Source organism: Strix uralensis, chromosome 5, assembly GCF_047716275.1.
Source record: "Strix uralensis isolate ZFMK-TIS-50842 chromosome 5, bStrUra1, whole genome shotgun sequence".
NCBI lineage: Eukaryota > Metazoa > Chordata > Aves > Strigiformes > Strigidae > Strix > Strix uralensis.
The window spans coordinates 78,666,209-78,681,238 of NC_133976.1; the positions used below are offsets into that span (position 1 = coordinate 78,666,209).

General features: G+C 35.4%; 1 protein-coding gene across 2 annotated transcripts in view; it reads left to right on the top strand.

The window, feature by feature from the left end:
• The window catches only part of PARPBP (PARP1 binding protein), a 53,721-nt gene that overhangs the window by 27,355 nt on the left and 11,336 nt on the right, over window positions 1-15,030 (top strand). Inside the window, exons 8-10 of one of the 2 annotated variants that reach the window (XM_074871864.1) lie at window positions 4,665-4,848; window positions 10,182-10,360; window positions 14,755-14,836. In XM_074871864.1, coding sequence (XP_074727965.1) covers window positions 4,665-4,848; window positions 10,182-10,360; window positions 14,755-14,836 — 445 coding nt within the window. Of the gene's footprint in view, window positions 1-4,496; window positions 4,849-10,181; window positions 10,361-14,754; window positions 14,837-15,030 lie in introns of those variants that run through there. The other variant, XM_074871865.1, reaches the window with a different exon arrangement.

Consider the following 15,030-nt stretch of genomic DNA (forward strand, 5'->3'; position numbering starts at 1 on the left):
TTCTGTAGTAAGCTTTGAAATATTCATAGAATAGCACCAATGAGGTGGATTCAATATTTGATAGATATATTCAAGACTAATAAAACAAACCTCACAACATAACTTATTTTGTTATATCATATCCTGGTGTAAAATCACATAAGCTAGGGAACAGTGTTTCAGTACTAATCCACACACATTAGATCAGCATTTTATGTCTTGGCCTGTTTATATAAATTCTAGTTGAAGTATGAATAAACTTTTCCTTTTCTTTGCTCCAGTTAGTACTGTGTATATCTTATGGAGGACTGGAACTCTTTCCTGGAAAAGGAGGAGGAATATGGGGAGAAAAAGAGATTAAATGAACTTTACTTCTAATAGCGAAGATCCTTAGCTGGCATTGGGTAGTAGAGGCAAAACATAAACATAGAAAATGTTTTTATCACAGTTTTTTTTCCTCAGTAACAAGCTACAAGGTATTCAAGTCACATACAGAGCATAGCATTTAAATTAAAGGCATGATTATCTTAATTAACTGATGCCCAATGCTATATGTATAATAATACTTTTTCTTCCAGCATACATACATGTATATATATGTAAAATGTGTGGAAATTATAATGATGTAGATAAGCTCAAGATATCTGTAGACAGAAAGGACTGAACCTGGCTTTCAAAGACAACTTCAGTCAATCCCTTCACCTGCTTGTTTGTCTTGGAGTTCTAGGTTCAGCGCAGTATTTATGGAATAGATACTACTCATTTAATACAATGCTTTTTTCATTTCAGGGTATTATTTTGGAAAGTGTCAGTTTAGGGCTGAGAGGAATAAAGTAGTTTGGCAACAAGCATCAGGAGACTTGGCTACAGTTCCTGTATGCATCTCCGAGACAACTTTTCTTCGGCAGTGCTCTCTTCTTACCTCTTGACAACTTGCACTGGCTTTTTTTTTTCCCCTTGAACTTTTCATTCTCTTGTGGTTAGACTGAGTTGTGGTTATTGGAGCAGAGGTACACCAGCATCTTTTTTTAAAAAATCTATCCTTTCTAAGATCTAGATGGTTGTTGACCTGTGTGCAGAGAGACTTCACATGGTGACTTTTCTTTTGGCTAAGTGCATACATTGTGCTTAAATTTCTGCAAAGCGCAAGTTTTTCTGTTTAATTAAGCCTGCAAATCTAATGTGAATTGAATAATCTTTAATCTATAAAAGTTAAAGCTGAGAAATGTGTGGAAATTTTTGGTTTTGACCTGAAAAAAAAGCCAAAAAAAAGTTTCAAGTTAGCTTCAGGTTTTCTAAGTTATTTATGGGAGTCTTGTTCTTGTAAGCCAAAACAGCAAGGTCTCTGGCCCAATTCCTTCCATGTATTTTAACAGGAAACAATGTTAACAAGCTAGTTTTCCTCTGATTCAGTTTCTATTCTTACCTAGGTCTGCCCACTTGTTTTATATTTTATATGAATGTAGACACACAGAGTTTCAGTTGGTGGAGGTTCTCACAACTAGAATTCTAAAATTCATCTTCAGAATTTAATAATAATAAAATATACCTCTTTCAATTTGCAAGATATCCTTTAGGGTAAGTAGGCAGGAGCATAGAGGAAGTTGAAAAACATCTCACTCTTGGCTATGTCACCTGGAGGAATAAAGCCATTGCCATTACTTTGGATTTTTTGCAGAGCTGTGATTTGCAGCATCATAGATGTGTCTAAAAATTCTACCATAAGTGCAAATAGCAGCTCAAGAGTTCAGGGTGTATGAATAAATATGAAGTCATTTTGTACAGTCCATGGTATAGTTAAGTCAAAACTATTGGTGTCTGAGCTAGATAGACTGATGTTAGGTTACACTCAACATGATGCATTTCTGCTTTGATTTGGACTATAAACCTAACTCTTAGGAAAAACAACAAAAAAAGTAAAACGTTAACAATTGTGCTGTTAAAGGCAAGATTTAACAGGCTACTGTTTTTTAGGGTTGGCCTTCCTATGCAATTATTAGATGTTGCAGGAAAGTGGCTAGTGTTTCTTTAAGTCTGGGAAAAGAAACTGTAGGTTAATTGGAAAGGGAAGATGGATTATTTTAATAGATCATGAAGCAGATTGACTGCAAAGGAAGAATTCTTAGAGTAGGAGTTCAGAATGAACAGAATTGCTTTTGTTGCTTTTGCCTGACATTATACTTAGGCTTCATAAAAATTAGAAAAAAATTAATTTGACAGCAAATCAGTCTCATAACTGAACTCAGCATCGCAAGCATATCTAGCTTCATGAAATTTTTTGTCAAAACCATGGAGACTGGAAGCCTGGGGTTTTTTTGCTTGTCTTCATTTAATTTTTTGAGTCACTACTGTTACCACAGAGAATGTACCTTACTTTAAGGATATGAAATGTGATTGTACAAATTCAAAAGAAGGGTCCACAAGCACAGGATCTTGTTTCCAACACTGGCAATAAATGCATGCCTTGTAAGAACAGAGAAAATGATTATGATACTTCTACTGAGTGCTGTCTCAATCTCCAATTTCAGTTCAGGGTATTTTCTGAACATAGGTCTACCTATTTTTCCTGCGAATCAGTTTTTTTAAAGAATGGGTTCTTTGTGCTTCATGTTATGATTTTATTTCTTCCTTTATTCTTACATGTGTTATCAGCTGGTATTCAAAGGTGAAAATAACTCTGTATGTGAAAATGTAAAAGGGGAGGGAATCAATTTAAAAAATCCTATAAATTAGAGCTAAAAATAAAATATAGACTATCACACTCTGAAAAAGTTGAGGAAAATAAGCAGAAAGAGAATGAAATCAAAGACAAAATGTCTTGGGGAAATAATGAAGTCCTTATATATATGTGATGTTAAACAGAAGATAAATGATTGCTTGGTGGGGTGAGGGGAATCTTGATTGTAATCAACTTTGTCAGTCTGGATGATGGGTTCATGTTCTGAGAAGACTGGAGAATTGATGATAAAGTTTCCAAACAGCATGCAGCTTCAAAAAGCTTTTGAGAAGAGATGCATTATGATGTAGGAGAGCTGAGTGGTTCTTGTAATGTTTTTTTTTATTTGCCCAAACTTGAGCAATGGTAAAAAATACAGTCTTTCACTTAGTGTTTTGTGTAGGTACTGGACAAAATTATTAAGCTTTTAACTCAAGAGGTTTATTCTGTTGTTCATTAAATCATCATTAAAGTAGTCGTGACACATTTGCTGTCCAATATAGTTTTTGGTCATCTCTGATAAGATCGTGATCCCCTAGCTAATTTACTTAACCTGGTTCATAGTCATCGTTCATAGTAGTGCCTCATGACTAGTGATTCCTACCTTCATACCTCCATATGGCTTTTGCACCTACTCACCACGTATTACAATTGCAAAATGAACAATTCACTCCTAACACTTGGATTTTCCATTCTTGTGATGGGACTATGCTCACTCTCATTATAAGCTTTAAGTTATTTTATTTTATTAATTTTAAGCAGCATTTTAAGCAGCACTTTCAACTCCTGAATGGAAAGATGCACTTATAAATGACCAGTGGAATTCTTGGAATTGTAACTGTTTCTTCTTATTCACAACTGCTTCTTCATATTTACAATTCTTGGAATTGTAAGTGCTTCTTTTTATTCATCAGGTCTGGGTAAATCAAGGTGCACTGTCACAAGAGCCTCAGTCCTTGTAGCCATTTTTTGGACACAAGATCTTTTGTTTTTCTTGTGATTCTTCAGGAATTGATTTTTTTTTTTATATTTTTTTACTTAGGATAATGCGGTCTACCTGGCAGCCTGTTATTTTTCCGTTTTTATAGAATACATGCAAGTCTGAGGGAGCAAGCCATGGTGTAGTTCTCTCAATATTGCCTATTGGAGCATCATCTGTACAACTGTAAACTGCTAATTACTCGAGAGTTTCGCTAGGGAGAGACCTGGTAGTTCTAACCCAAAAGTGATCCCAAAAGTAGTCTATCATACATGCAATGTGGATGGTTCAAAGTACAGGACCAAAAATTAATATTAATGGTCTAAACATAGGTTAGGCACACTTAGAAATACCTTCTTATCCTTCTGTAAGAAGAGTTGAAATAAAGCCCCTATATCAATCAGATTCAATTATTTATTTTTTTGATGTCAAACTGCATGGACATTTCATAATTAAACTACTAAGTTCTTTTCTGTAGGCATTTTTTCTAGCTGATGAAAAAAGAGATTATTAGTGTGTGCCTTTATGGCAAACAGTGATATTAATCTAGTCTAATTACTATCTATTTAAATAACATTGAAAGCAGATTGATATTTTGAAGCACTTTCATGAAGCACAAAAGACTCAAAAATGTAATAGGCTGTTAAATTGGAATGCATGTTTCAGTGAAACATTTTGTTTACACTTAACAGCTTATGAGCAAAACAGTAGGTTTAAAGAAAGTACTTTTCTTTGAACTTTTATGGAGAAGTTTTGTGTTGCAGCTCAGAGTATTACTAAATGCTGAATTCATTACCTTTCCTTATAATCTTTTTTTTTTAGGAAACTATTATGTTGGATAATACTTGTACACTGCTGTTTGATTTAAAAGATCAAAGCTGTTCTCTGAAGAGTTTTGATTAACTGTGAAGACTGACTATGTTCAACACTAATAGGTATACTAAAGTGCTGCCAAGATTAATGTGGAGATGACCCTGTGCCTATTTTCAGAATTGCAGGGGGGCGAATTCTGTCAACAGTGAAGATGCATTTGATAAAAGGCCTAAGCAATGGGGATCCTTTCTGTCAGGCAGTAGAGGAAGCTGTACAAGACTTGGATTTGAAGATTAAAAATATTATCGATTCACAACATGAAGTCTTGACTGCTAGCACTACTGGAGTCAGTCCAGCACGGGTAATGGGACTTCTTTTGTTCTTTTTACTATTTAGCTCTACAAGAAAGCAAATGTCTTTTACCTGTTTTGTTTCTTTTTTATTTTTTAAAGGCCTTTATATTAGAGTATTATCTTTTCCTAACAGTACAGAGCAGTGTCATTTCCTCTACGCTGTGGCTTTAAACTCGTTGAAAGAGTTGTACTTGAGGATTACAGTGTGGATTTCAAAAAGCTGATTTACTTAAACTAAATTTCTTACCTCAAAATTGTAAATAAAATAGTCTTAAGATCTTAATTTGTTCATGCAGTTATTAAAGATGTAGATACTTATAACTGTCAGGTTTGCCACTAATTTCAAGGCAGTGGAGCTATAACAAATTTCCAAACAAAAAAACTCATGGAAGTGGAATAAAGATTTGAGAACATGCATTAGTTATTTTTATTAAAATACATAGGTTTTAATTAGCTCAGCATCAAGTATTTTTAAGGGTAAAGCATTCAAAATAATGTTAAATATGAAGGAAGTCCAAAACATGATGAAATGTGAAGTGGGAGGGGAATAAAAATAAAACCCCAAACAATCAATATGTAATTTTTTTTCTCTTTTAGTGTTTCAAGACACTAATGAAACTATTAATGATTTTAGTTTCATGGAAGGAATCAGAATATTTAAAGTTCTTTAAGTCATGTGTGGAGAGGCAGAATACAAGCTATTTATTTGTGGTTTCTGTACTTTGAATCTACTCAGGTTTATATTATGATCCTTTTTGCAATGAAAATATCAACCAGCTTTAATTATTTTATTTTAAATTGTTGTATTTATTGATATATAAAATATCTAATGTAATGTATTTTTGTCTAGCAACCTTTTTAAAACTTATAGACACTTTGAATGTGTGTACATTGTTAGAATGCTTTGTTTTATGAAATCACTGGAATTACCCCATGGTAACATAAGATTTAAAAAAAAATTTAATCAGATTTCCAATATGCGTCTTTTTTATTCTGAGAGCTAAAACCAGCCAGACCCTAGTGGCTAGTTAAACTGGTTTAAATGTGTGTTTCCACTGAGCAGTTGGAGTATATATTTCATCCTCATTTTCCTGTTTCCCTAGAATCTTTCATCACTGTATTTCCCTGTTTTCCTTTCATATCCTATTTCTTTCTCCTTCCCCTCTGAAAAATTGATCACCGTTATCAGTTCTGTCTTTATTTAGCTACTTGTATTACTGACAGAATTTTTAAAAATTTAAATCATTGCAAGCCAGGTAAAACTATTTTAATAAAACTTCATTCTTGAAATAAATTCACCAAAAAATTGCTTTTCCAAAATGGTTCGTGTTTCTTATTGTTTTTCATAGGTCAAGTTCATAGTCTAATGTCTCTGTAGGAATGTTTACCAGTATCCTTGTTGAGGCAGAAGATAGCAGAACTGATTCTATCCTGATGTTGTTAGGAAATGTCGTTAAATACTTGATCTCATTGAGAGCAATGTGAAGTTAATATTTTTCTCGCAATAGACACCTGAAGGCAGCTTATGAACTTGATTATATTAGTATGAGTCTGTGGTTCTTTGTTGAAGTTTTTGCCAATTCTTGAGTTTAAGTTAATTGATTGCTGGAACATCCCATCTACCCGTGCATGGGCAGATTCTACTATAGTTCTTCTCAGTGGGGAAACTTCAGTACATAGCAGAGGATGATGGGCTTTAAGCTAATCCTTTTCACCATACTTACTACGCTATATCCATACTCACCACAGTATGGATGTAACTGAGAGCCATCAGAAATGACACTGGTCTGGATGTGACCAAAGTGCCACTCGGCTTGACAAATCTAGTGCTGTATTGGGCTTATGTGGCAAGGTTTTGGTAGCGGTGAGGGCTGCAGGGGTGGGTTTGTGAAAAGATACCAGAAGCTGCCCCCATGCAGGACAGAGCCCCTTCCAGACGGATCAGAGAAGACCCACTGCTGGCCAAAGCTGAGCCAATCAGCAATGGTTGTAGCACCTCTGTTTTAAGAAGGGGTAAAAAAATGCTGCACAACAGCAATTAGGAGAGGAGTGAGAATACATGAGAGAAACAACTTTGCAGACACAAAGCTCAGCTGAAGGAGAGGGAGGAGGTGCTCCAGGCACTGGAGCAGAGATTCCCCTGTCACCTGTGATGAAGACCATGGTGATGCAGGTTGTCCCTCTGCAGCCCGTGGAGATCCACAGTGGAGCAGATATCCACCCTGCAGCCTGTGGAGGGAGCCCCATGCCAGAGCAGGTGGATGTGCCCTGAAGGAAGCTGTGACCCTGTGGAGAGCCCACACTGGAGCAGATTCCTGGTAGAAACTGTAGCCCATGGAGAGGAGCCCACGCAGAAACAGATCTTCTGGCAGCACCTGTGACCTAATGGGGGACCCATGCTGGAGCAGTCTGTTCCTGAAGGATTGCACCGTGGGGAAAGAACCCATGCTGAAGTGGTGCATGAAGAATTGGAGCCTGTGGGAAGGACCCACACTGGAGAAGTTTGTGAAGGACTGTACACCATGGGAGGCACCCCACACAGGAGCAGGGGAAGAGCGTGAGGAAGAAGGAGCAGCAGAGACAAAACGTTAGGAACTAACCACAACGGTCATTCCCCATCCCCATGTGTCACTTTGTGAAAGGAGGTAGAAGAGTAGGGAGTGAAGTTGAGTCTGGGAAGAAGGGAGGGTTCCTATTCTGCTTAACTGGCAATGAATTACATTCATTTCCTTCAAGTCTGTCTTGCCCATGATGGTAATTAAGTGAACTCTCTGTCCTCATCTCAACCCCATGAGCTTTTCATCATATTTTCTGTCCCTGCTCTGTTGAGGAGGGGGAGTGATAGAGCAGCTTGGTGGGCATCTGGCAGGTAGCCAAGGTCAACCCATGACAGTGCTTTCTGGGGTCTGAGGAATTAGAGATAAGGACAGTAACTGGGAGGTAACGGGCAAAATGTGGACTGAACATTGCTACAGAGTGGAATAAGTATGGGGAATTTTTGTTTTTGTAATTGTGGTGAAGGGACAAGAGGTGGACTGTGTGTAAATTGCCTGCCTTTGTTGGTGTTGTGATGACGCTATTTTGATTTTGGTGTGGGGAATTTTTTGTTGATGTAAATGGAATTTGTGAAGATTGTGTGATGAATGTATATTTTAATGATAGTTCTTAAAAATGTGATTCACAGAGTCGAGGGAGCTTAGACAAAAGTTACTGATATTGAATTGTGTATTTTAGTGGAGCTTGATGTGGAAGAACATTTTCCTAAGCATTTTACTAAGCATACAGAGGGGTAGGTTACCATGGCTAATTAAGAAACAAAACAAACAAAGCCAAAAAAAACCCCTAAGTTTTCCAAATGAATTTGAGCTGTATAAAAAAACTTTGAGCATCTGTATTGTTCCATTAAGATCTCAGGAGAGCAAAGATTAATGCTCTGTGCTGAGTTTCACATATAGCTTGGTTTTTTTTTATTGTGTGTTGTTTTTTACTTTATAGAGAAACCCCCAAACCCTGATGCTGTTATTTTTCCAAAAAATTGTTCTATGTTCAGAATAGTTCTTGTTTTGATATGATGTTATGTTTTTTCATATGTAAGAGACTGAATAATTTCTCTGAGTGCAAACTTATATTATCTTAACTATAGAACTGAAAATAATGGCTCCACTAGCTCCTGGGAAGGCTGCTTCCTCATAAAATGTACCTGAAAAGAGTTACTTGGTTAGAAAAATATTTGTCTTTCTCCTGGCAGTGGCAGTTTTCTTCCATCATTGCTCAGTTTTCCTGCAAATACCTGTTTTATAAGAATTTAGAGCTCCAGGAAAATTTATTACTTTATGCAGAAGGAAGTACTACTTTGTGTTGAAGCCTGCACGAGTGACTAATAGGAATTATGATTAATTTCTTCCTGAGAAAATTACTACTGTAAATGGAATCTGGCTGGTGTTCCTGGAACTAACCAGAATAGTCTGGAGTAGCTAATGGTCACTGCTCTTGAAAGACTGATCAACTATTTTCTTGAAAAAATAATTTGAATTATGATTTTAAGCTTACTAATAAACAAGATTTTTTTTATGGCAGGGATTGTTGTCTTGCCTAAAGTTCTTACTGTGCCTTGGACAACAAGATTTTAGTCCATGGTTAGTATATCAAGTCACTGTTGAGGTGCATGAGATTTCTGAAGGTCATCTTTTGGCAGTTAGGAGGTTGTTATATTCTAAAGATTATTTTTTTTCCTTTGTATATAATCAGTTGAGATGATGCCAAATTTGTACTTCTCATTAAGACAAATTTACCGTGACACACATGACATTTTATAAAAATCTATGATGGTGATGTAATGACTGAAGAGGTTCAGAATAAATTTTGAGGAAATTAAACGGTACTGAAATAGGCCAATTCTGTAAAGCCAAGTAACAACCATTTCTGTAATTGCTATTTCTAGCTATTGATTATAACTTATAGTAACTGACTGACATGTGTTGCTATGGTTTCTTGAAAGCTACATACACTAATTGATGTAATCAAATAGAGAGAGAAAAAGAATTTGATCTTTTCAAGACTGTATTTAAAAGCAGTTAACTGATTAGATAAATGCAGTTCATTGCTTGTCCTGTCCTGAACAAAGTCAGGCTGTTTAATGTTTGTGTGTATTGGTAAATAAGAAAGTCTATAGTTTTAAAAATCTACTACTGTATATAAGCACTAAATTTATCTATGGAACTCCTAGTACTTTTAAAGAAAAATATAGCAAACTTGCAATTCTTGCAGTCCCATAGTGGCTATGGAGTTCTACATCTGTACTGTTGACTGTAACATTGAGCACTTCCAGATGTGGATTATTATTTTCTTTAAGGAATTCTTTATTCTTGTGGAAAATTGTGAGGAATTCATCCTGTTCCAAACAACAAGAGATTGTGCCAAGTACCTCTGTTGTCAAATCTTGATGGAAATCTCAGTTTTAACCAACTGCTTTAACAGATTCAGTTAGTCAGAGGAGTTGGACTTCACCAGAATGTGTTTGTGTACCCCATAGCTCTCAAATTGGTTGTAAGAAAATAATATGTTAATTTCTGCTGCGTGGTTTCATCACAGATTTGCATATTTATCTGTGTGACTTGCTCATCAGTGTACACCTCCAGCTGGCAGTGATCTAAACTCTACTAATTGCTTGGGATGAGGAAGAAACTTTCCCATGGGCAGGTTCCCCATAAATGCTTACTGAGAAAGGGAAGGAGGGATTCTCACTCCTTGTGCTGGTATGGGTTGCTTTTGCAGGTGAGCTATTGGTCTGGCTTGTTGACCTTTCCTGTTGTATGTTCCTGTTGATTTTATTTACTTTCAGCCAAAATTGCATTCCATAAATCATGGTACTGTGTATTGTGGCAGAGATACTGTAAAGGTCTTACTAGTTCTTCTGGATGAAGAAGCTGTCAATCCTCCTACCCAGAACAAAGTGGAGCTATTATATGATGATGAAAGCTTAAATTTGTTTGGAATCACCTCTGTTTTGACACTCTTCAGGTGAGTACTAGAAGGTGTTTGTGTTTGTGTTGGGTTGGTTGGTTTGTTTTTAAAGATCTTATACTGAGTGGCTAACAAAGCGTTGATATTACTTACACAGAGCAAATGACCACAGTGCAGTCTGTTATGAGGTTAGGTGTAAAGGGAAAGCATTCTTAGAACAGTCTCAGGTTCTCAGAAGTATTCTACCTCCTTATTTTCATTTTCTGTATCTTCAAGATACTTCTGTAATATGAACTTTTTGAGCTGCACAAACCCCTTTTTTCCTGGGCTGCACAAAACCCGTGAAGGAATATCCTTTGCAAAAAACCTTCCAAATACTCACCTCAAGTTGAGTTTGAACTCCTAAGTTCAAATACTGTCTGTTCAGTAGCTAATTATATTACTATTCAATTTGAAGATGTCTCCTTTGTCTAGCAATGACACAAGCAATTTATGGATTATCCTGTTTTCTTCCTACATAGTAATTATTTTGTGGAGACGGTTTTAAATAGTTAAATAGTTTTTCACATCATGATATACCAGTCAGGATAGTATTGCACAAAGGATGTTGAAACAATTTAATATGCATGAAGACTTATTAGTGGGGTCTGTAGTTGATGGTATACATTGACTCTAATGGTGAAAGTTGCTTTTGGGGAAGAATAAAATCAAAAGAGGAGGAAGAGGACAGGTGAGAGAAAATTCTCCCTGGTGGCCAGCTGGGTAGTAAAGCAGGCAGGGTTCCCAGACAAGCATCCTCTAAAGTACAGTGGTTAGTTCCCCAATAGTGCTTTTCCCAGACAGATAATACTGTCTTCATAAGAACCTGCTCAAACCCCTTATTGGTTGTCCCTGCTTTTGGTGCCTTTAGCATTGATTGGAGCATTTGTTCATCAGGGCAGGGACTGCATGCTCACTTGCTTATTAAGCTCTGTGCATGCAGATTTTTGAGGTCCCTAACAGAAAAGAAGAGCTACAGTGAAAAGAGTAGGAAGAGTGGGGAAGAAGGGGATGTTTCTTATGCTGGTGGCAGTTGTTTCCCATGAGAGCCCACCATAACAACACTATCTAAATGTGCAAGTGCAAGGCTGTGAGAATAGCAGCAAGGGAAGAGAAAAACAGTGATAAACTGGAAGATGGAGGATCCTAAAAGTCGAAGAATTTAAGGGTTCCATTAGGTTTATCATTCGACCTCCTATGAAACCAAAGGAATAAGCACATTCTAATAAAACTTTTAAAAATTAGTTGCACTAATAGGAATTCTAAATAAACCTGTAATAATTTTTAATCTAAAAGGCAGCCTGTAACAACATATCATGGAATATTTCTTTCACCTCTCAAATATCTGTGGATAGCAGTAGCTATACATTTCTGTTTCATTATGTAACAAGCTTAAAATAATCCTGATTTCAGTCTCCTATTTTTCCATTACTTCAGATTCAGGAAAATTGATCCACATTACTTTTTAAATTGTTTCATTAATTTAATAAACCTCACTGTGGTTGCATTTTTATCAGAATGAAAAGGAGCTTAATCGGATTTAGGTTAATGCTGTCTGTGAATGGAATCAGGGCCCACCTGAATTTTTCTGAACTAAACACTGCTATTATTCAGAGCTAGAAATCTTGATTTTTTTTTTTTTTTTTTTAAGTAACTCTTTAACTTAAAATGGGTTCTAAACCACTTATTTCTGAATAAGAGTGCCCACTGAGTGCTTTGGTTTCACTTACCTCATTTGATTTTTCAGCTGAATTAATTTTCTTGAATTTTCCCCAAAAAGGATAAGGCATTTGTTTGACTTAATCTTCTTGGTGTAGGTGTAAGCAGGTACTGCTGTCTGGGAATTTATATTGTAATCTAGACAATTCTTGTGTTTTCCTTAGTAATTCTTAGTAGTCAATTTGTTTTAGCTTTTATATTCCAGTATATAATATTTTTTAATATTATCTGTGTGCTTCCTTTTAAAAAATTGATTTAGAAGTAATTTATTCAAAGTATTGAATTTATGGTCCTAAATAATCATTTTAGGAATAAAAAACTACAAAAACTGAAATGAAACCTGCAAACACCTGTTCTCAATTTTTGTCAAATCTTTGTTCTACATTTCTCTAGCAGCTTTACTGTAAGTCTCCCAATTGCTTTATGAATGCTGAACACCTTAATACTACACAGGATAGTAGCTAAGGTGTCACTCTGATTTGCATCAGTGTACAGGCACCTCTATGGTACAGCACTTTTTTGTTAATGCTTATGTCACAAATATTTGATCTAGAATGTTTGCAGTCTTTTTGCAAATCTACTGTTAATAGTAAATCTGGAACAGTTTACAGGATGAATGGCAGTACCTTTGGCAGTAAACATCACTGCAGTTTTCAGGTACTTTTTGCTAATCTGGTTCTGTCTATCAGACTGTTAGTCACCTCATATGGTAGTTATTGTTTTATGGGCTTTGATCACATAGTAGATATTGTTTTGAGGTTTTTCACAATGCTTTTTGTTATTTCTAGAGATTACATTACTGAAGATCCCCAAAATATCTTTAAAGTTTGTGAGTAGTATTGTCTGAGTTCTGGTCAGTTTGAGAGAGCACTGTTCATTTTCAGGTGAAGACTGAGGTTAAATGAGAGCACCTCTTTTTCAAAATTTCAGCATTTCAGGAATTTTTCTTTGTTTTATTCGTAATAAATTTCTAGATCAGTTGGGTAGATTTATTTCTCTGCACTGAAATCCTGCAAAAAAGCTACTGCTGAGAAGCTGCTGTTGTGTTGTTTAACTTTTTGCTGACTTTCTTTAATTTAAAATATTTTCATTGTAATCTGTGCAATGCATGTGTATTTGGGAACTGAAAATATAAGCACTGATAAAACATCCTTAGTGTTTTAGAAGAGTCCTAACCAAGCTGAAGTTTATCTTAATCTGTCCTTTAGTACATCTGTCAAATACTTTCCTTCTGTAAGCACTTGATTTCAGTCTTCTGGAAAATATTCATTTTAGATATGCATTATAGAAGTTCAGATAAAATTACCTTGCTATTTTTTTGTATTTTGAAGCTGCATGCAAGGCAGAAGCATGCTATTTTTCCCATAGTATTTTTAAATTTTTAAAGCAAACATAAATATGTAGTGATGATATTGAAATCAAAGTAAGGTGATTCTGATATAATTAATGATATTATTTCTGTTTTAGAGTTAAATTTTGAATGACCATGGATTAACTGTTTTCATAACTTTTTGCAGTAAAGGTTCTCTTTTTCTGGTTTAGCAGGTTCAACAGGTATTTAGGGTTTTGGGTGACTTTTTGTTTGCTGCTGTTTGGGGTTTTTTTTTTGCTGGATCATTCCCATCATCTTCCTATCCTATTAATGTTAAAGCCAGTCATTACTCCTTGTTCATTTGTTTTCTTGCTTTTTAAAATTTCCTTCTATTTAAGGAATACCCATGTTCATCTGGAGTACAAAACAGAATCTCTTGAACACCTATTTCTGTGGGCACTGAAAAGGAAACTAAGCTACCCATGCACTGGAGAAGCAGTGAGGATTTAATCAGTTGCTTATCCTGAGGAATCATCAGTTGGAAAAGTGGGATGCTGAGAATTTTGTCATTATGGGTCACAAAGATGACTCATGAACCAGAACAGCAGCATAGATGGGAACATGCTGAAGCTATGTATTTTGGCAATTTAAATAGCAAAAACATTGCAAGGTCCTGCAGAAATTTTGCACCACAGACAAATAGAAATAAATAAAATAATGAGCTAAATAAAATAAATTTTATTTATGGAATAATTGAATAGAATGAGCCAAATAAATAAAATACAGAATGAGTTATTTTTGAAAAAAAGTCCTTATATGCACACTGGCCTGCCATGAGCATAAACAGAGAAGTAATTATTTACAGATGCACAAATTAGTTCTTATTTCAAGACTAAAAAACCTTCTCTTATATGCATCAATTTTTTTTGCATTATATTCATCAAAATTTTTCATTAATGTACATAACTATTCATGTATTAAAATATAGGAGGGTGGAAGCATTTTTTTTGGTGTCAGTACTTCTATTGTAAAGTCTGTAAATATGAGGAAAATTTTTCTGGATGTCACCCAGATGCTACTCAAGGAGGTGTAAGTATAATGACTTGGTAACTCATCACCAGCATTACAAATTATAATATTGTGGCTGCAAAACTACGATATTGTAAACAAAATGATACCAGAAATTGGAACTGTAGGTTTGGTTTCATTATGCTGTCTTCAGTTGTCACAGTACATGCAGTTACTTGGGAAGGGAGAAAAAATAAGACTTGGAGAGTTAAGATACTTGCCTTCCTGTTTCTGAGGAATTTGGTATGGTAACTATTTTTCTTAACTAAATGTTTTTACATGTCCTAAATACTTCTTATCTTTGTTAATATAGATCTCCAGCACAATCCAAAGTTTCTTCTCCAAAACCCCTTAGACAACGTATTCAGAAATCTATGGATGAAAAAAAAATTAAGGTACTGTGTAGGAATTGCTATGCAACTCCAGATGCACTGAAATAATAATGCTAAAATGAAAATAAGTGTTAAAATTCTCAAATACTTTGCTGACATGTATCCCATAGCTAAAGAAATGTAATTATGATTAACGTGTGGTAGCTGGCCCAACTTGGACAGTGTTGTAATATGAATGAAAATATCTGAACCACCAG